Source organism: Hirundo rustica, chromosome 2 (genome assembly GCF_015227805.2).
Source record: "Hirundo rustica isolate bHirRus1 chromosome 2, bHirRus1.pri.v3, whole genome shotgun sequence".
NCBI lineage: Eukaryota > Metazoa > Chordata > Aves > Passeriformes > Hirundinidae > Hirundo > Hirundo rustica.
This window is the reverse complement of record NC_053451.1, coordinates 50,872,788-50,896,189: the sequence shown is the minus strand read 5'-3', so window position 1 is coordinate 50,896,189 and position 23,402 is coordinate 50,872,788. Positions and strand designations below refer to the sequence as shown.

Genomic DNA, 23,402 nt, shown 5'->3' with positions numbered 1-23,402 from the left:
GTTTTTGGGTTTGTTGGGTTAGAACGTGGAAGCATCAACCTGGTTCACAAGATTTTCCACAGAGGAGTCCTAAATGCTCTGTCTTCCTGCTTCAGTAGGTTCTCAAGTGCTGCATGTGTTATCACAGCGCCACAGTTCCAGAGGAGCAGCTGCCCACCAGGAAGCACAGGCTGAGCTCAGACTGGATGGCAGGGCAACACAACACTGCCATGAGATGCAATCTAAGAAGCTGGAAAGGGACTGAAAATAACGGATCTGAAGAAAAAGCTTTTAAAAAGGAATCTTGGAAAACAGCAATTAAAAAAAAAAAAGTTTTATCTCTGCATTTTTATATTGTCTAAAGTTTCAAAAGTAAGAACATGGGAATACTACTAAAGAGACAGACTGGGCCTCCACTTCTCTTGATAAATTATATATTCTCTTATATATTGAGTTTGATTTAAAAATCTTTGGTTTTCCATCAGCTTTTACCTCTAAAAATGTGCAAGTTACCAAAGCAGCAAATAGTTAATGAATCAGAAGATAACTGAGTACAGATTCCATCTATATTGAGAAGAGGAAATTTGCAAAAAGGTAGTTGGAAAAGGTGGACTATTATAGCAGCCAGAGTATATGAAGTTGCCTTAAAGGTTAAGAAATAGCAGTGCTTCAAGAAAAAAGACTTAGCTCCAGCATCAGTGTACATTCTTTTCACAAATGTCTTGACTTTGCCTATGACAGTTATGTAGTATGCCATTACAAGGCTTAATGACCCATTAGGATTTCTTGTTAAAAATGGCTTTACTCAAAAGTTTCACACTCAGCTTTAAAAATAAATGTTGACCTCCAAGACAGTATAAAAAGCAATAACCCAGGAGCTCAGCTGTGAGCAAAAACTGGCAGAGCAAGCATCACACCCTTCTTACCCTCAGAAGCAGCAAACTTAAAAATGAGTACAAAGATATCCATGGAGATGACTAAAGCAGACATCACTAGAGATAGAGACAGCAAGTCACTGGATGTAGAAGTAGAGTAGAAATGAGATAGGAGGACATATAAGGGAAAAGGAAAGACAAGGGTTATGCAAAGAAAGGAAATAAGAAGGAAAAAGAGATGATGCAGCACAAAAGAAACTAAGAGAAAAGGGGTAGAGGGAGAGGCAAATGGGAAAGAAAGAGAGAAAGACATTCAGTCTGAGAAGTTACGAAGCTGCATGAGAGAGGTCAGTGAGGGAAGAAAAGTGGGCATGGAAATTAAGGAGAGTAGGTGAAGATGAGCAGAAGCAGTGAAATGGAACAAATCAAGGAGAACCAGAGTAAGGAAGGATGAAGCAAACATTCATTGAGGCTGGTGCTTTATTTACATTGATTACCAGTCATACAGGATATTGCTGCAGGCTTGGAAAAGTATTTTGAATGCTTGTGTTAGCAGTGTTGGGTGTTCTGGATTCCATAGACAAATAACAGGGAGAACCTGCCGCTGCTCATTATTTAGAAAACATCACAAAAACCCCTGCTGGACAGAATGCTGCACACATTTCCAAAGCAAACTGATCCTGCTTCCCTGGAGAGTGAGGTCAGTCCTACAAATTACCTCTCAATTAAGATCAAGGTGGAGAATTTTCAGCTGGCCCTCTCTGAAATACATGCCTCTATCAACAGGTTTCTTCAAAATCAGCAGATGTCATTAGAAAATTATTGTATACATTTTCCTAAAATACTCTTCCAGATCTGTGAAGAATAGCTGCATAAACTGATGGCTGGAAGGAACGATCAACTGAAATTTGTGTCTAAACTTGTAAGTGCAATTTTCAGAGAAAAGTGTTTCAGATTCTCCTAGAATTTTAACATGTCTTAGCAATAATTAAAGTATATGTGGCTTGAGGGAAGTCTGAGAAATAGCACTGAAAAAAGACTCTACAAATGTTCAGACTTAAATCATAAAAATGTTTCTGACCTTTAGCACCACTGATAACAAGTCCCAGCTCTGCACAGACCGACACGCAGACAACCTCATGGTCATGACCAGTTAGAACAGCACGGGGAGCAGGATAATCACCTGTTAAAAAGCAAAAAAAAAAAAAAAAAAAACCAAAAAAAACCCCACAAAAAACAAAACAAAACAAAACAAAACAAAAAAAAAAAAGAAAACAACAGAATGCCAAATCAGACAAAAGAAATTTGCTGTAATTTGCTTGAAATCATTAAGCATGAGAGAGGTGCAGTGTGATTAAACATCTCATACTTAGGATACCCAGCAAAATATGTTCAGATATTATAAAGCTTCAAAACCACAAATTCCCAAGGCATTAATGAATTAATAAAAGAACTCAAATCGTGGTGCTATTGAAAGCAGCTGTAATGTAAAGGTCTGCTATAGAACATATATATCTCCAAACATATGCTATGAAACTAAAGATTTTAGGATGTTCCTTTAATAATGATCCTAATTTTTTTCATGAAACTGGGGGTAGGGAAAAAAGAGAAGAACAATACTGTTCTAAAAACATATTACATATGTATAGGTAATATTGATTCAGAGACACGTGGAATAGTCATAAATTAAAATATGCCTAAAAATGGTTATTGGTATATATAATTATATATTTATTTTAATATTATATATATATATATTCTGTACTGAAATACATTTTATTTTAGTTTCATCAAGTGGGCATTTATAGACTGTTTACATGACAAATAGCAACATTTCTATTGTTTCTAATAACAACAGATGCTGACAACATAATTGGTTAATATTTGATATTGCTCTGCCTGGCTAAGAAAGTCAATTGGCAACAAAAAATTACCAACTTGCTAGATGACACAGAGTTCACATCATGATATTCACATCATTATATTTGCATTGTGCAAATGAAATACAGAAAATTGGGATATTCAAAAGGACTGGAGCCCTGCCAGTGTAGTTCACATACTAAAAGAAATTACCTAAGGAACTATGGATAAATTATTGTAACATTAATTCTGTATAAAATAACACAGTGGTTAATCCACTTGTCAACAAGATTTGGAAGCAAAAATCTCATTAATACAGTCACCATTAATACCAGTGTTGGACTGGAAGTCTTATCTGGTTTTACTAGGATGAGGGATAGAGTTGGTAAAGATAGCTATATTAAAACAGGCTCCATTTATTTTTTTCAATATATCTGTCTTAGTAATAAAATGTTTTGATTTAAACCAGTTTTATATGTAACTGACTGAGGACAACGTGGATGGCACAGGAGCTGGGTCAATGACAAATCTTAAATTTTTTTTCCATAGAGAGGTATGTACTATGAGCTACATACAAAGATTGTGGAAACCATGGTTTAGAAATCAGCTTTCACTTAGGAGCTAGATATTGATTCCTAATCAAATACCAATAATATTATCTATGGGATAATATAAATCTTGGCTGGTAAGATACACTTGTAATAAAATAATTGGTGCAAACTGTATAATGACAAGAGAAAGCTATTATATCATTGCTTAGTTAAATAAAAAAAAAAGTAGCAGAATGTGGTTTTATTTCTTTTCAGTGCAGTCAGGGAGAAGTTGATGTTCCTGGACAAGCACAAGCTCTGTTCACTGGAGAGAAGATTTTGTTCCAGAAAAAAGTGATAGAGTAGGATTTATGGAAAAATCCCTCAATGTGAACCTTCAGTGCAATACCTTAGACCAGCAAATAAGAGGCAAGAACCACTTCACCACTGAAGACCAGAAAGATGAAAGTCTTGTAGCCACATTTACAGAAATGAGCTCAATGGAAGGGCACCCAACTGACACAGGAGAGTAAGACAGGAAGCTGCACAGTGTTTAAAGTGTTTTCTCTCTTCATTGCATAAGCAGAAAAAATAGTAACTTGACTCTACTAATCGGGAGTCACAGGCACAAAGAGTCCAGAAACTTGAAGTTAATGGCACAGAGAGGTCCAGTGGGTGAATGGCTGCACACATTTCAACTCAGGAATAAAATGCAGTTAAACACTAAACCAAAAAGGAACTATACGAATAGCTAAAAAACATTGCTTTGAAAGATATGCATTAGGAATGGAGGCATGGATAGACTTTTGTGGGTCAATGGATTAATGAATGATATAAACAGTTAATGAAATGGCTATCTTGGTACGTGACTTGGAAGGATGTTCCAGTCTCCTCCTAGTCTAAAGGAGAGAAATATTCTGAATTCCAGTTTGAATTTGTTCTTGTCTAACTAGCACCTCTTCGTTCTTGTCCTTTAGCTTCAGTCTTCTTCTCTAGCATTTTCCCCTCTTATGTACTTAAAGAATAAATCACCCTTTTTGGTCTTTTCTTTTGAGACTATTAACCAAACCAAACCCTTATAAACTCCTTTGAAGGGATGGGCTTGCCATTTTTTTTAGCCATTGTAGCAATCCAACTCTTTGCCTGTCTAGCTTTAAGCTCATTCTTAAAATTTGGGTATCCAGGAATTAATAGAATCATAGTTCTAAAAAATTTAGAATGAATCTTGTTTTTCTTGTCTAACCCTAACAACTTCTGTCATCAAAATTTAATAAAAATTCCACGAATTTTAATATCTTTCTGAACAAGATCAGAACTACCAACCATGGATTTACAGACTTCAATTTTGGACACAATAGTATAGAGTGTGTCAATCTAACAGGTCTTGTTATTCCAGTGTACAGACACATTAAAAATTTCTTACTTCTAATGCAAACAGCTGCCTCAATAAATCCTACTTTCCCAAACTTTAATCTATACTGCAAGAAAAGAATCTTTTTAGTGTGGAAACTGAAAATGTGAACTAAAAACTGAGCTTCACTGCTTGGGAATGATGGATGTCAGAAGAAACAGAAAGATGCTTTGTGTAGTTCATCAAAAATAGCTGTATTTTGAAGGGGGGAAAAAAAAGGCAGTTAATTAAGTTCAAAATTTTAATTTTCCACTTTTTTTTTTTTTTCTTTTTTTTTTTCTCTGTATGACCATGTTGGCTAAGGCTATGATTCTAGAGGTGTCACCAGACTACATCAAACTGGATGACTTAAATTATTAAATGGCTAAAATTTTTGAATGAAAAGAAATAATGTAATTTTCAAAAGGACATTTTCTTCAATGTTTCTTAGGAAAGTTCTATAATATCAAAGAACTGTAAAATTCCAGAATACATCAAATAAGCATATTTTATTGAATTCTTGATTTATAAAGAAAAATGCTTATAAGAAAACTTCCCTAAAAAATCTATGAGTCTTATTTTGTCCTGTTTTTCAGTAAATACAAATTAATAATGGAATATCAATATTAGGAGTAAGAGTCAATACTAACAGCAGTTATTGAAAATGGGATTTTTCTGCCCTAGTGCTCAAATAAAAAAAAATATTCACTGATAGTTTCTACAGAAAAAACTGTGGCATGAACCCAATCATATTACATTTTATTGCAAAGAAAAGAAGCAGTCAACTCCAGGAATCATTCAATATCTAGCAAAATATTCTGTCACAGTCACATCACCACTGATAGATGCAGCCAGAGGTCAAAGGCTCTAAGGGAATTGCAGGTGAAAATATCCTACCTAAGAACTAAGATACCATCACTGTAAACTCCCTGTAATTTCCCCAAAGGAGCACCTTTGAACTGAATTACTAGAGGGCAGAAGGAAAAAAAAAATGTGTTGTATTTCCAAACAAGTAAGTTTTTCCAGAAATTCTAAAATAAAACACATCTTTCCTTCCTGCAGAAGAATATAAGTTTTAATATTATTGCAAGCTTCTTTGGGAACAGATGGTGCTTCTGCAAAACAAGGGAAAAAAAAGAGGAAAAGAAAGACTAAAGACAGCGTTACTATTTCTCTCATACTGTTCTTTTCCAGGAATTATGTACACATCTAGGAGTCTTCTGTATAAAGAAACATGAGAGCACATGGCAAATTTTAGCTTCCATTTCATGTCTTACTTTGACAAAAGCAAGTACAAGGCTATACCTGAATTACTTGCTGAAAAGAATTTACTTTGCTATTTGCTTTACTGTTAGGACTTTTCAGGGATGCTCATCAGAAAAAAAAAAAATTGAAAATACAATGGCTTTCATGGAAGTAAAATGGAAGAGCCTTCTCAAGTTTTAACTGTCAGAAAAACCATCTTGGAATTTGACTAAAAGATAAGGCTACAACCAATAAATACAAATATCTCAAAATGGAAAACAATAGTCAATAACAACGCCCACAACATGAGGGAGCAATGAACGTAAAGGAAAGACTGCTCACAGGAAAATACTAGTACAGTCAAAATATTTCCAGCTCTGAGAAGCTGAGCTGGTTTATTTGCAGAGGTGTATATAGCTACAAATGTCATATACAGCTACAAACAATTCACCCAGGTGAGTGGGCTTTCAGGGACTTGCAGTAATCCAGAAGTGGAGGACAGGAGATTGTGGATTTGTAGCACCTCTTCCTATCTCCTTCATTAAATTGCTTTGCGATCTTGGGCAAGTTGCTGAACTACCCCACTTTGTACAATTCCCGTGGAATATGCAGCATAGCATGGGCACAGACATCTGTTGATAAAATACTAGAGATTATCTCTAGTACTAGAGATTATTAGCTCTTTTACCCTTCCACAGCAGCCTTAGAAGAGAGATGTCTTTGGCAACCAGAGCAGAGATGCTGCCACTAAAAATTACAAACTAATTTTCAAAGAGCTTCTGCTCTGGCAGAGCACTGCTAAGATTTCAAAATTTCAGAAATTTTATTTCAGTATTTAATAGCTAAATCGTACAAACTTACAAGTACCATAATAACTCCTTAAACAGACAAAGCAGATGGCACAGGTGCCCATGTGCTAGTGCAGAGCCTTCAGACAGCTACCCAGTCCTCTTAGTGCAGAGCACACTGGTGACAATTTCTAAACTGCTGCCATTTCAAGGCTAACCTAGGGCATAATAAAATGTAGAGGGATATAAAAGAACAAGTGTAACTTCTGAGTTCAGAATAACTACTCTTTCAAGACACAATCCTGCAGAATGCTTGATGTTCACAACTTCTAATTGTTTCAAAATTATGTTATATAAAAGGAACACATAAAGATAGACTTCATGACAGACACACAAAAAAATGTATCTTGACTTGACAAAGACATGTTATGGTAAAGTTTACCCTCCGTTTCAGCTATACACTGCACACACTCACAGAATGAATTTTTAGCACCTGTGAAGACTAAGCTATAATGCTAAACAAACCCAGCTTATGGTTGATATACACAGCATTTTTCAATGGTCAGCACAGTTGCTGTTAGAAAAAGTGGGGTTAACTCCCACACCTCTTGTGACCATCCTCTTGGAAGCTACAACAGGTAATGAGAAATGTCAAGTCCCAAGATCAATGAAATTTCGGGCTCTAGGGAAAAACCTGAAATAGCATTGATCCTTTTAAAGAACACCAGTCAGAGGGTGAATGTAATATATTGCATGGACAGGCTCAAGAGGATAAGCAGCCAGGTCCAACATACGTACCTGACAAAAAATTCAATCAGCCTTTAGCACAAGCTGCCTACCCTTCCTTTCTTTCATGAAGGAGTCTGATTCCAATTAAAGTGTGCAAATTAATTTTTATCACTTCCAAATTAGTTTCTGAATTTGTGTCTGTTTCAGATGAAAGCATCTGTCCCTCACTTTTCTGCAATTCTATCATCCACTTTGGTATATCCGTTCAAAGACTGAGAAAATTCTCATTTTCAAAGTCACTTGTTTGAAAGAAATATTCAATAAAGTAATAACAAAATATAAAATTAAAACAGCTATAATGATACATGTTGAACTCCAGGGTATGTAATGTATTTTCTTTGCTCCTTTTTGTGATGACTAATACAGTTGCCATGTGAGAAGAAATTTGTATACAAATTAGCACTCAGCTAAAACAAATTCCAATATATCATAAGAGAAGAAAAATCAAAAGAAAAAAATCAAAGAAATTGTCAAACTCCATCACAATAATTTTTCTATTCTAGTCTCTGCAAATTGCAAAGATTTACATTTCCCATATAACTTCAAACAAATAAAATAAGCAAACTATGTCCTTTGCATGTGCCATGTCTTACTAAGAGAAAACAGACACCTTTCACTGTTCTTGCAACGGCAGCAGATTTATACAATGTGGTCATCAACTTAATAAGGTGCAGATTCAGATTAGCTATTTCAAATGGGCAATTTTGGCTTAGAAAGTAGGTATCTGACCCTGGCAAGAGGACTAAGCTTCATTCAGTTCAGTGTTTTTCTAAAAGATGGTACTTAAGTAAGCAAGGATAAAGAAACAAAGGGATGTTCAAACGTACATAAACCCTGCATTCAACTGCCCTTCAGCTCATAGGAAATCATGCCACATCTCTTACATTCCAGAAGCATTCCCAAACACCAGCCTCTAGTCTAAGACCTCCAACATCATCACTGTTGGAACTGAGCAACGGCATGGCCATGAAACCAGCGTTGAACTAGAGAAAGTACAAACAGGGGCAAGATTTGTCCTACATGCTGCTGTTGAAGGTATGCAGCATATGGCTCCTGATCTCCTGATTTATCTTTCCATGCAATCATCATGGCATGTAACATGCATAAATATGAGCATATGAAAGAAATTTGCTTTCTACCAAATTGGGAGATTCTCAGGAGCTTGTCCTATGTTAGCTTCTAGCTGATAGTCAGCACATGCTTGTGAACATGGGAATGAGGGCTTTAACTCCTCCAGTCTCTAGAGGTCAAGAACATAGTCTGCTACTTCCTGGACAAATACTCTAACCAGAAGATTTCCTACAAGCTATTTCAGAAAGCTACTGTATGGAAAACATTGCATTTAAAACCTGGTAAAACTTCACTCTTCTCACAGTGACTGTGAGAGGTGTTAAGAAATTGTGTCAAGAAACAAATTTTTGACACTCACTGTAGAATAAAAATAACTTAATAAATGTATTGATTAGAAAAATTATTTTAAAATTATAAAATGAAGCTTATCATGCTCTCATAGGCAAGCTTTCAACTACTGAGCTAGATCAATCTCGTGCATCTTTCCTCAATTCTCCTCTTTAAACAAGAGCTGGTTCTGTATTTCCCACAGACCCAGCTGAGGTCACCCACTGAGCATACGCCCGCACAGGTATTTCAGCAGAAGGTTCTACAGAAGTTTGACAGGTCAGGTTGTTGAAATACATGCTGTTTAGTAAAGATTACATCTACCTCATGGATTCTGGAATAAGAATTTCAGCAGAATCTGTCAGAAATTTGATCTGACAATCCTTTGCTTGACAGTATTTTACAATAAACGATCGTGATTTCTATGTTTTTGAAGGAAATGGTATCTATATTTTTCTATACAGATGTTCAACCCACAAACTGTTTAGGACTGGAGGTTTGCTTTTTCTCCCCTTTAAATTTTTCTGAAACTAAAGTTCCTTTCGGTAACTGGATGTACTGAAGCTGAAATTGATAATTAACTGTCTTTCAGCTTAAAAGATAAAATCAAACATCTAACCCAGATAATTACTATACCTCACATTTTTCTTTGAGTTTTTCACCTTCTTATATCCTGTGGCATAAAACACCTTATCTGTGTTTCCAGATGACAACTTTTAAAAAACCCAATAATCCTTTTTTTTCCGTCTGAAAATATCATCTACATCCTCCTGGAAATTCATTCTAAACATTGTAAGTAATTGGATTTGACCTACATTGATTACATCACTTTCATTTTTCCTACAAGGTAAATTTTAGCCTTCTAACAGCAACTATAGAAGAGTAGATTAGGAAATATTTCTTTATTACTTTGGTAGCTTTAACTATGTAAAATTTCAAACATATTTTAATAAGGATTGTTGAGAATACTTCACTCCTGGAAATTAGTTTAAAAGGAATCTTAGTCATAGGACAGCTATCATGTCTGCTTGTGGTAGCAATTTCTTCATTTGGTAGTCAATGTGGTCAGTCAATGTGGTAGTCATTTCTTCAGCAGAAACACTTAGCAATTGTAGAAGTTTTTAAAGGCCCTTTGTTTTTTTGATCTATCTCCATTAATGTATGTTCATGAAAAGTCAAAGTAGCTGTTAATAACTGTATGTTTCTAACACATGTAGTTCTGGTTATAGTACAGTACTAGCATATAATTAGCATATCCATGGTACCTTCAGTCCACTGAAGAGAGATAGAAATAATAGAAATGCTATCACTCTTCCTCAGCATGAGTCTCCAACATGAATATTAAAAATCTTTACAATATATTTCAAAGCCACCACAGTGGTCTTGACTACTTAGTCTTCCTGAGCTCTGTTACCTGCGCCTGTAAGATTTCAAGTGACTGGATGTGACTATCTGCAGCAAAATCTCTTATTAATCTGATCATAAGGCCATTTCTTCAGCAAAACAGTGCCTTATCCATATAGAGGTAAAGACAGAGAGCAAGTCATACAAGTAATTTTTGTTTTCATTTATTTCTGTCAGCCAGGTCATATCCTTTCTTTCATAAAATTAAAGACCTCTAAGGCAGACAATTCCAAAGTTGTACAGCTAGGATATTAAATCTGAGATAGTAACAAGTACCACTTTTGTGCAGATATGTAAGTAATGACAGAATAATTCCAGAAGCAAAATAATTGTATCTGGAAAAGAATTGAAACATTTTGTATGAGCCAGAAAGGACATGCTAATTGCAAGGCTGTTCAAGCTCTGTAATCAAAGGAGGTAAGGAGAAAGTCTTACTTTTTTTTTCTTTAATAAGAGTAGAAAGTTCTTTTTATTTTTCTCATAATATAGAAATTACTAATACTTTATATGAATCACACATGCATTCAAAGAAGAAAAATAGCATCAATCTAAACAGACTACTAAGACATGAAAATCCTTGTCAGACTGAATTTATACATATTGGAGAATTACATGCTAAAAAGGTCATGGAATATAGGCAAAAATTAGAGAATTTGTTATTGGAACACAATTTTATATTTTCCCTTCTATTTCCTCTGTTATAAAAGCAAATAAAATCTAGTGAGAAAGCAAGGTTTTTATCTGTCTCCCTTTTACTCTGCTTACAGACAAATGGAAAAAAAAAAATCAAAATTCAATAAAAAGTTTCCTGCTGCAGAGTTAACAAAATATTTACTTTGGAATAAATAAAACACTTTTCTACCAGCCACTCAGTTGAAGAAATACTTTCACTTAGATGTCTGCTATTGACAGTACCGCCTCCAGTCAGTATTGGAATCGGATATCAAAACTGATAGTGACATTCTTCCATTTTTATCCAAAGACAAAACCCTTCTGTTGAAAATTATCATTAGAAATCAGAAACTTCTTTAAGTGAAATCGATTTAGTGCTGTATAAAACAGTTCTAGTGTATGGATAAAAGCTACTCTTTAGCTGCAGCAATATCTCTGCTTTGGGTGATGGGATCTTTAAATTAGTGGTGCACTTTAAAGTGCCCTTTCTATAAATTGGTATTATTGTTGTGTCCCCTTCACTCTGAAAAGCACTGATAATTAGTCCCATGCAAATTAGATGTAAACTTTTCCTGACATTTTATCTTTTTCTATTTTTATTCAGTCAGATTTCTTCCCCAAACTATAGAAAGAACTTTCTCAAGAGTCTCATTTAATTCCATGGCATGTGAGACATTCCTTTTTCGCAAAGGCAAGCAGCTGATACAGCATGCTGTAGCACAAAAGGAGTAAGTTAAAATGTCAAAAAATATTTCCAGGGAAAGGGAAGTCAAAATATAGTGATATATGTCCTGTCACTTAAAGGCCACAACCATCTTGTTCTAGTTTATGATAACATGATGCTATAAGTGATAAAGGCAATTATAAACTTAAAAACTCCAATCCTATTATCTTTTAACACGCAGAGAGTGTTTAAACATTTTTTTTTGGCTAGCTGTCAATGCGTTGCTTAGCATGTGGTGCTCTTCTCATACCAACTTTCAACCTGTAAGCAAAGTTACTGCTATATTTGGTATTAACTTCCAAAGCTGAAAGAAAGAATGTTAAAACAAACAGGTGTGACAGAAGACCTCTGAGAGAGGTGTTATTTAAAGGCTACTTACTGCTGTTTGGATTGTCACCTATAATATGATGTCGGCCACTCCAGTACCAAAGCAGCAATGTAGCGTCGCGAGACCCAGAGACGATGTAGCAATCACCCCCGATGTAGGACTCGGACCTGGCAAGGCAAGTCACGACATCCCAGTGGCCAAACACAATCTGAGTTAATTTTCCTGGTGGGAAAGCAAAGTCATACAAATTCAGTTTTCTAAGGTCCTTAGCAGCACTTAGAAATTATTAACTATATAATTAATATTCAGTTCAAATGTAACTTTTGTCTCATGTCCCGTAATTAAAGTTCACTAAATGCTACAAAAAGATTTTAAAAAATCACAAAGATTAACTTTTTTTTTTTTTTCATTCCTATCGAAGGCTGTGGTCTGTGTCAATCCACAGTCTAACCCCTATCTCTGAAAATCAAGACAGTGCTGCAGTCACTGAATATTAAGTGGAGTTACGGCTCCATCAGTATTTAAGCAATGTCATTAGAACAGTATTTATTAATTTCATGAGTGATATGCATAAGACTGCACATGAACTTTTCCATAATTGTGCTACATTATTATGTAAAAAATGTGTATTTGTTCTATGTCAATGTCAAACTAAGTTTTACTATGATTATCACCTCCTCCTTTCTATTATTACAATTAGATTTTAGCTATATACTAAGTGTTATTAGGCTTAGTAATCAGACAAAGCAACAAAATATTGACTCCTGTAGCAGGATATTCAACCTAATTCCTTACTACATGAAATAAATAGAGCCAGAAATAATAGATCCATGAAAATACTGTAACAAAAATTTTGGTTGATCCTTTTGATATGATAAATTTCCTGAAAATAACGATGAATTTCAAAAGTTACTATTACTGAAGCAGTTTTCTATTTCGTTTTACATCCTTTATCTTTCATTAAAAAAAAATCTTAAAGTTGTCATGCTGAAACAATAATGAAGGATTTTATAAACTGCCATTTATCATTTGTTGGCATGTAAGCACAAGTATTAGGTATGGTATTATTAAGGCAACAGCCGTTGTCCACTGTGTGACCCAGGAAGAACCCGAGAGCAGTATTTGAGGTCACCTGTTTCTGTAGAATAAACTCGAAAGCTCTTGTCCCAGAAACCACAGATAAGAATGTAGCGATTATCTGCCGTGACCACGAAGCAATGTGCATTGATCTGGATGCTCTGATCCACAAGGTCTGTGATCTGACGTTTGTTCACACCAGAGTTATTGGCTGTAACGAAATGCAAAACACATTTTACATGTAAGCCATTCCAACACCTTCCTGTCATCCATTTACAGGAGAAAATGAATACATTTAACTTTCAATGAACTGTGAATTTGTTGTTGAGTAAGCATTTTGAATATGAACATTTAGAGCTGTCTATAGGGGTGTCAGAAATACAAAATTATTGTGAGATTTCTAGTTCCCCTTTGAATAAGAGATAAGATTTTACAGGCGATGACAATTTCTTATAAGCTGCCTGATGCACTGCATAATATGTGGTAATAATTTTAGTGCTCTGCAGAAGTAATCCCCCAAAAAAATCTGAACCAGGGGAAAGTGGCGGAAGTCCATACAAAATATAAAATCAATATTAACAATACTGCAGAGAGCCAATCTTTGCTGGTTGGTATTTCTTCTACAGAAAACAGCTTGTATCGTGTGGCCTGGACAACCCCACTCCTCCAGACGCTTAACCAGATTAAAGACATAAGGACTCAGCCAAAGAATGAGGGGAGACCTTGTTGTGGTCTTCAGCATCCTCACAAGGGAAAACAGAGGAGCAGGTACTGATCTCTTTGCCCTTGTGACCAGGGACAGGACTCAAGGAAAAGGCATGAAGCTGAGTTAGGGGATGTTTGGGTTGGATATCAGGAAAATGCTTTTTACTTAGAGGGTGACTGGGCACTGGAACAGGCTCATCAGGGAAGTGGTCACAGCACCAAGCCTGACAGAGTTCAAGAAGTTTGGACAGTGCTCTCAGACCCATGGTGTAACTCTCAGGGGAGGACCTGCACAGGACCAGGAGTTGGACTTGATGCTCCAGATGGGTCCTTTCCAACTCAGCATATTTTATGATTCCATGAATCTATTCAAACCTAATGTGATTTTCCAGTAGAGGAAAAGAAAGTCTTATCTGCTCCTCAAGCAGGGACCCAGGCCACTGACAGTACTTTTAGAAGAGGCAATGACACCTAGAAACTCCCTTGGACAGAGGGAAAAGGAATAGTTTGTGCACAATTTCACCAACCCAACTGCCAAACAGAGCTGTTTAGAAGAATACCAATGACTGGGAGTCCCAAGCTAATGTGTTCTGTTCTCCCTGTGACACAAAAGACAAGACATGGCAACACCATGAAAGTGTTCCATTTCAATATTAACTTTCTGAAAGTTGAACATATAATCTAAGTCAATTTTATTCATTCCATCCACTCTCACTGGAGAGGAAGACATTTTTTCACATGACAAGTCATCTCACACTGTAATAGCTAAGCATTAGAGAACTCCAGAGGTTCTCCAGAGGAGAGTTTGTCTTTCTACAGCACTTATGGAGGGAATCTTGACAACTAACTTCAGCTACCTGAAGTTAGCGAGGCAAAAATCACTCTGAAAAATATGTTTCTCCTAACTTAAGAATACATGTAATAATCTCATTAATGCAGATAATAATCTGATTTTTCCCTATTCTTTGCTATTCTACTTAAACTACTCATAACTGCATGGAATATGGGATTCAGCCAACCCCCCCCCCCCCCCACTCCATTCTATTTTAAAATCACTTGTGGAAGTTAATATCATGTTTACATACATTCTAAGTACACATATTTAAATTACCAGACCCTCTATGTCCACCAGCTGAAAGAGAATGAATAGCAAATTACTCAAATTTCCAGAACAGATGGGCGCAATAGTTGTGACTTAGCTCGTGAGAGAAAAAAAAAACTAAAGAGAAAACCACTGTCATTATATGAGATCAAATGAAGCACACAGAATGAGAAAGCTAACTCTCCTGGGGTACTTCTGTGTAATCTTTTGAACATGAATATTGACACAGGCAAAAAAGGAACTCTGTATATGGCTATGTTTAAAAATTTATTTTTTTCTAAACAATGTTACAGACTTACCCCTAAGAGCCTTCCCTATCCCCAATTTCTGTTTCAAATTACTGAACTTCCTCTCCCCACTCCCAATCAAATAAGTGCAGTTAATGAAAATTTATAAATTTATATGTTAGGGAGTCCTGCAATCTGAAAATTTTAGCAGATGCTATTTCTCAAATATTTCACTTTCCCAAAAATTCTTGATTTGAAAAAATACTATCAATTTAAAATCCAGTCTTTTCATTATTAAATTAGTACTGTCAACTAAATCCAAATCACAAAGTGAATGAAAATAAATGGATCTGCATCTGCACTGATAAACACAGTCCTGGCTGTAAAAAAAAATAAGTGCTAAGTCCACAGTATCCTCACCTTTTATTTTACTAATGAGACCTGATAAGAGAACAGAATAATAGATATGGGCTGACAATATAACTGACTTAATTGGTTGTTTCTTAAATACCAGTTGCTGGTGATGTTAATAACAAATAGCACTCATGTAATCCATTCAGCATCAATAGTGCTTTTAGTTCTCCAGGACTGACAAGAATAAATATTTTCCTATTTTCTGTGTTAAATGAAGCATAATATACAAATATAGCTTAATCAATAATTCCTGAAAATGCCAATTTCAAATATATTGCTACACTTTCATCCTGACATACCAATCAATGGATCCATTTCAATTGGAAGATGATGGGCTTGATCCAAAGAATATCCTGGGGCTCCCCGAAGGCCTGCACATGAAAGGAAGAATAAAAATCATAGAAACCTTTTGACAGGACTTTTCTAGGTTTAAAAGTTCATTACTGGATTATTATATATTTTTAGAAAGTATATTTTTACACTTTGCTTTATTACTATTTCAAGATGTCTTCCTCTGTGCTACACAAATATGCATGCATTAATTCTTTCTTTATACAAAAGTAACTATAAATGCAGAAGTGTTAACTTCATCACAACTTTTGCAGCCGCACACATTCACTAAATAATTCATTTAAAACAGTATAAGAGAATTTTTTTTTTTTTTTTTTTTTTACTTTTGAGCAGAGATCTTACCACAGAAAATAAAGTTAACTAGATTAAACATTGTTATGAGTTTCTTACATATGGAAACCTGTATGTGACAGAAACTTGGACCTTTTCATGGATTTATCTAAATTTTTTAGATGCAAAACTGTAGGCTACAGTAAATGTGCCACAATTATTCCTGTTAAATCTATTCTGAGTAGTCCTTAAGATGTTCAAATGTGCATCAGGGGCTGAAAATTTAGTGTTATCTGCTCTTATGCATGGATAGAATTGCTTTGGCTCTTCTGATTGTATACCTTCCCTGGGATATAAATCAAATAGTCACTACTGAAAACACAATTTTTGTCACAAACGGCCACATTTCACAAGAATACCCTCTATAACAGGACACAAATATTTCTGAAGCATAAAGTCCATTTTCTATTACTGCAATAGACAACTGGAAGAGGTAAAGGAAAAGCTAGCTCTGCCATCTTCAAAAAGACACTGCTCTGAGAACTTCTTCCCTTCTTTCTGTCCCCTCTTTCAAAACCCAAGCAGTTTGGGACATATCTTTACTGGTATTAACATTTATTAATTCACTTCTATTTTGAGATGTCTCTGTAAATTCCTCCTGCTGTTTATTAATTCCAAAGCTCTACATACATTCTACAACAAATGGTATGTGCATATATTTCTGTAGATAAATCTATCCTTTACACTATCCTTATACTAGATAAATCTATCCTTTATGCTTTCTTAAAATAACATAAAGGCAATAGTAGGAAATTGATACCCTGTCCTGGATTAGCCTCCTGCAAAATAAGCAATATTGCCAAGCAGGGCGTAAAACTTAAGAAAATCATTACAATGAGGTTTGATTCTCTAAACAGTTTCATTTTCCTCTCTATTATAATATATCTAGAAAGTGTTTGTTGGGTTTTTTTTGTTTTGTTATTGTTGTTGTTGTTGTTGGGGGTTTTTTTCAATTTAGACCAGAGGTTTACAAATGGTGTGAAAATTAATTTATGGTTGGTTCATGCCTTGAATTCTGAATGTTTGCAGCATGACTTATGTTTTACGAGAGTATAGAGGAAAACTTAAAACCTTACTGTCATATGCATCATGAAGACCAACAGAGTTTCAGCTAAACTAAAGGACTTCAAATGACAGTTTTTAAGGAAACCCTTGAACTCCAGCAAACTGCAATATTAATGAGATTATTTCCTTCACAGTAAAGAACGGGTAGGAATTTTGGGTTTTCTTTACTTGACAATCTGAATGAGAAAGGGCTAATCCAGAACTAAATAAGCTTCCTCAAACAGAGGAGACATGAATGATGATGGGTATGGAGTATTTGGACAGAATCCCTGAAAAAATTATGGAAAATAATTAGGAATTAGCCAATCAATGTCAGTCAAAGGTGTATTAAAACAATACAGGACAGTTTCTGCACGTCTGAATCATTCCTAACATTGGAATCTTCCACTGAAGACATTGTCACAAAATATTTCAAAACATGATGTGGATTTTTTTCCCCTCTAAATTTTTACCTTTTGTTTTAAAAAAATGGGAGAAAACATTTTTTTACATGTAATGTAGCTGTACCTCATGGAGCATTATAGATGTTTCCAGATATTACAGCATAGAGGCTATTGCTGCAGAAATCTACCTGAGAAAATTAAACCTGTTTGTTCCCTCATGTACCTCATGGCCCCACCACCTATTTAGCAGTGCCTGGAACATCCTTAGCACCTGCATGCCCAGGTGACATGGACAGTCCTAATGGCAATATGGAGAGGTGACCAGAGAGGCTGGAAGGGAAATCTGGGGTGGCCCTGATGGATGGGCTTTTGTGAGGGAATGAGAAAACTTCTCTTCAGAATAGTTCACTGTCCGACTACTTAGGCTTGCTTAGGGTCCCAGATAGTCCAGCAGTGACCCAGGAGAAGCCTTATGACACAATCTTGAAATCTCTCTCAAGCAGCAGATAGGGATGCACACTCTCTAGCATGCCAGTATGTATTCCTGGAACCTGGGACATTAATATTTGCTGTGTCGAGAGCAACAGCAGTCTCCTGAAAAGCACTATATCAAAGACTGATCCTGAAGTAACCACAAATCGATTGGCTGCCATGATGATGTGCTGCTGTTAAGGAGAGTGTTTCTAGGAATGGCACCAGAGAAAACAGAAGCTGTGATTATTTGACACAAAGCAGAAGAAACAGTAAATTTTGGTGCACAGGTAGGCAAGTGAGCTGAATTGCACTCAGAACTAAAGCTGCATTGTTAAGGTCTTCACACTGGAATGAAATGTGCCTGCGAGGACCTACCTACTGTGTTGTGCCACCGATTGACTGCAAAGAGCCTGCTGCAAGTGACAGTCACCACGGCAGGGATGGTCAGGTGGGGCAGCGTGTTGGCTGCCACGTGTGTGACAGGGGAATTTGATGGGAACTTCAGCACCATGATGACATCCTGCTGCATCTGATCTTTAAACATGAGGGGGCTCTGTGGAAGGAAACACTGTTGAGTAGAAAGGAGAAGAGAGCAGAAGAAAACAGAAGGGATAACACAATTAGTGAGGAGGTCTGAGGGAAAATGAGGTTAAAAAAGAGCAGGCAAGCATGTGCACATACAGGGAAACAACACTACCTGCGCATCTACTCTAGTAATGGAGGAGAGCAAGATCACAAGCTATTATTGGAACATTACATGAGGATAAAGAGAGAATAGGTATGGCAAGGGTTATCATTATAGGGTATAAAAAGAACATTAGCATTACTTAGCACACAGTAAAATGTAAAATTATTCAGTAGTTAATATTCTAAAATAGAGATATGTCTTAATGAGTTAATCAATTAATACATAATAAATATTAATTCTCTAAACCACAACAGTTGAAAAAAGAAATTTTAAGAGTGACTCAAAAGCTCACAGATATTTTTCTTAATTAATTCCTCCCTCATATGAAATACAATTTAATTCTATGTAAAGCACATGCTTATTAGGGAGTCTGTAACCTAATAAGGTTATAATAACCTAAGCCTGTTTCATGATTCTACAAATGACACAATTGTTTGTACATGGACAGGGATAGCTATTGCATACTGATTTTAAGGTTGCTTTTTTTCCAGCCACTGTTATAAAAAAATGAACTATTTCTAAAAGGTCAAATATTCTTTTTTGCTAATCACCTTGAATTATTAAAAATATATTATCCATATCTTAAGAATGTAAAATAAATACTACCTAAGTTTGACTTGTATACACTTAAAATAATACAACAACCACTTCCAGATCAATTTCGACTTTCACAGTGTACAGCTAGATAGAGAGATTTCCTTACAGACAGATAAAATGATTGAAACTACTGCATGCATTACCGTTGATTTACAAAGCTCAAAAAAAAAAAAAAAAAAAAAAAAAGAATCTATCAAAGGCACTCAGGGGCATAGAAATCTGTCTTGTTCAGTGTGGCTATTTCATACGATTCTTTGCAGGAAGCTTAGAGAAGAATGTGATGGAAATGAATTTTGGACTTTGAACTGAAACTCCAAATATACATTTCGTTCTCCCGGGGGAATGGGCGGGAGGATTCCAGTATGATTTGAACTCCAATACTTCAATTTTGTCAAGTAGATATTGTTCATAAATCAGCCCCTAACAATGCACCCTTTAAAACAAGACAACATACTCATTCTAAGGAAAGCCTGCAGCCGTTCCCACCACTTGCAGAAACAAGAATGCAAAATACGTATTTATCAAGTTTATATTTTTTAAGATGGGGCTTTCCTATACCAAATTAGTAAGGAAAATCCAGGCCTACAGGAAGCTAGTCACACCTCCACCTTGCACTGCTAGAGCCCTGTGATTTGCTGTTACCCAGAGCAAGTATGGCTGCATGTCAATGGGGGCCATTAAAAGTGTTGCTTTAATGAGTACTTTATGACCTACAAGGGATCCTAAGGTTCAAAGGGAATGCATTCCCAGCCAGCAGTCATGTCTCACCAGGTGCATGGCAGAGCTCCGAGGTGGATGGGGCTCAATGAGCAACTGCGATGGCGTCTGTCCAAAGTTCTGTATCTGCGCCTCCATGGCCTGCAGGCAAAGGAGAGGGACTGTCAGGAGCAATATGCATCAAGGGGAGAGGTCAACACACTGTGTGACAATGCAGGCATATCCCAAGTCAGCCATGAAAAAAGTCCAGAAAATTCACCCGGTGCTCTCCTCCCAGGCTGCAGACTCATCCAAGTGTTAGTATTTTGTAGACAAGCTTTGCTTCTCCTTTCAAGCATGCTTCAGTTAACCAACTAACCATTCTCATCTCCAGTAACTGGCGTTATATGTGAAAATGTTAACCTCTGAGGACATGCAGTTCAGGTCTTGAGAGAGCTTTTGGGATTTTTTGCACTAAAAAGAATATATACCTCAATAAAGTCCTTTGTAAGGAGGAAAGTATGAGGATCGCTAATAATATAACCCTCTGGAATCTTAAATGGGGGGGGAAAGAAAAGAAAACTGAGAAATAAAATTTACCTATGAAATATAATTTTAAAAAAAGGTACTATTTCATCAACATTAGTAGGTGAAAACAAAAAATGCCAGAAACAAATCTTGTCAGGAACATTAAAACTAATGTAGAAATTTATCCAGTTTGCATACATTCATGGAATATTCATTTCACCCTTAATTTTAATGCATTTTTTCATGGGCTTTCAGACTTCTTGGGTTAGAAATGAAAACTTAGCAATTTAAAAGCATTCTTTAAGACAAACCTAATTTCAGAATAAATCTTGACTAATTCTATAGCACATATAACTAAATGTTTCTGCTACTCAAACAGTTCATTCAAACAAAAAGATATATTCTTAAAACTGACAAAATATTGTTACTAGTAGAAACAATACTGTTAGAGAATACTCCTTATTTTTCAGACAGGTATTATTTTACTTGACCTTGTAAAATCGAGAATAAAGCATTCATAGAAAACTAAACTGTCAGATTTTGAAATGCACAGTGCATTATGTACCTATATATATACTGTAGCCTGAACTACTGACCCTTAATATTTTTCTTGTGAGCTTTATGAATTTTTCATTGGCTACACAGAATTAACATGAAAACCCACCAAAAACATTACTATCTTGGTAAATTTTGTTACTTCTTTCAGACATAAAACAGTAAGAAGCACCATAAATACTTCATGATACAGAAGAATCCTTTTAAAGTACATATTTTGTCATTCCTACAATGGCAAAAGCTAATCTGTGCTTTCCTCCACTTCACAGCATAAATGTAAGAACAGATGCCAGAAAGAGATTTCCTAACAGGTCACTGATGTCCACCACCCTTAATGCCCTAGACTGACAGGTATATAATGGAACACCACAAACAAACATTTGCTGAAAAAGAAACTTAATGCAAAGTCCAGTCAAGCAGCTGAAGGACGTTCAATGGATTGTAGCCCCAGCACATTTGATGCTGTAATTATACCGAATATACAGGTGATTTCTTGTTTGTTGACAAATTCAGAGTGAACTTCAGCCTCCAAGGCAGACTGTTTCTTGGGAAATTGTGACCATCTCAGGTTTTCTTGGGAAATTGTGACCATCTCAGGTTTTATTAACATCATTTAATGATGAATTAATTTAAAATCACAGATGACTTTCATACAAAACCAACACATTTGTGTGAGCATATGTGAATATATGTGTGTATGCCCATACAGCAGCTATCTGTATGTACCATATGAGCAGTATCTCTTTACACAACATGAAAATACCTTCACACATGACATTGTTTATACAGAAATACAAAATTCAATTGAAGTCACATAAAGACGGTATTTCCTAGTGCATTCAGTACTGATTTGCCAGGTGAGAAGAATGGAAAGGAATGATACTTGTTTGTGAATTTCATTTTTGAAATTACAATTACTAATATTAACAATATCAGTATATATCAGTGCAATATATACTCCCACACATATCTGTAGATATTTTCAGAAAAGTAATTTCCATTTCTCGAGGTTTTTTTTCAAATAATTATCAAGGTTAATTTAATTCTAATTTTTGAAAGAATTCTGTGTTGAAATAAGAGTGTGAATTGTATTTGGCAGCAAGAATAAAAAACCCCAGATCTTCCTCTCCTACCCTTTATAGTGATCCCTTAAATGATACTTATGTTCTCTCACAGGAACACTGAAATGAATTATTAATTTTTTTTCAATGCAGTCCAGTTCTAATTTACACAATTACTTTCAGGTTGTCCGGTCTTGGCAAATTCTGATTGTCTGTAAATTCTGCACAAATAAATTTTACTGGCTTTCCCTCTCAGTTCAAATAGATTTATGGAGGCAATAGAGGAGGAAAAGGAGAAGCAGAATACAATAATAAACTCACATGAATTTTTCAGAATATGGGGAATAGACACTCAAAATGTAACGATCAAAAGCAGCTGTTATTTTACAGCTGAAGATGGGCTGGTAAATGCTCACACACTCTATGCTCCCATCATTTTAAAACATTTAAGTTAATGTCAAGTCCTTTTGTAACCAGGACAAATGCAGAACCAAGATCTTGATATTCAGGGAATATCGAATATTTTTGCTGGATTGCAGACTGTCTCCCACCCCATGGATAGTAATGTCATCCTTTTCAGTCAAAATACCATTTGTAAAACTGACAGCTCTTAGAGACATTAAAGAAACTGAATAATGTTTATTGAAAAATACCCCTAACATTCAGCTACTGCACAGCGACTACAGTCTGCACAACACCACTGCTGTGCGCAGCTACCACTCGTATTGCTCTCTGGAGCTCACAATACTCACAAAGGACAGAAAAACCTTGTCAAAACTTAACACAGAAGATAAACATAAGCACACAGAGATAAAGTAACTGGCCCAAGGGTATTCCTAATGCTGCCTCCTAAGAGATAACTTGACACAAAATGAAAAGCAGGTACAAAACAGATCTGTGAATAATAATGTAATGCATTGATTTGTTTACAAAGGAACTCTGGCTGTATCTAAAACTAATCTAAAAACTGGTAAGTGTATACCACAGTTTTTCTTGAGCTGTAAATCATCAAACTTTAGAATTATTTAATGCTCTTAAACATTTCATTCTAATTAATCAATTCCTTTTCTCCCACCAGACCTTGAGTATTGTGTGCAAAGTGCAACACCACTCCCTGAGACACGCATTCTAGTCAATTTAATACAAATTTTAATAAAATCAAGTTTA

General features: G+C 35.7%; 1 protein-coding gene across 11 annotated transcripts in view; it reads right to left on the bottom strand.

Annotated features, from left to right (window-relative positions):
- NBEA (neurobeachin) overlaps positions 1 to 23,402 on the bottom strand; it is a 460,498-nt gene that overhangs the window by 4,761 nt on the left and 432,335 nt on the right. For 8 of the 11 annotated variants that reach the window (XM_058419545.1, XM_058419548.1, XM_058419547.1 and 5 more), the window contains 6 exons: positions 20,164 to 20,253; positions 18,486 to 18,678; positions 15,807 to 15,878; positions 13,115 to 13,270; positions 12,034 to 12,204; positions 1,936 to 2,037 (listed from right to left, as the gene is read on the bottom strand). In XM_058419545.1, the coding sequence (XP_058275528.1) occupies positions 1,936 to 2,037; positions 12,034 to 12,204; positions 13,115 to 13,270; positions 15,807 to 15,878; positions 18,486 to 18,678; positions 20,164 to 20,253 (784 nt within the window). The remainder of the gene's footprint in view (positions 1 to 1,935; positions 2,038 to 12,033; positions 12,205 to 13,114; positions 13,271 to 15,806; positions 15,879 to 18,485; positions 18,679 to 20,163; positions 20,254 to 23,402) is intronic. The other 3 variants (XM_058419546.1, XM_058419549.1, XM_040057360.2) reach the window with 1 other exon arrangement.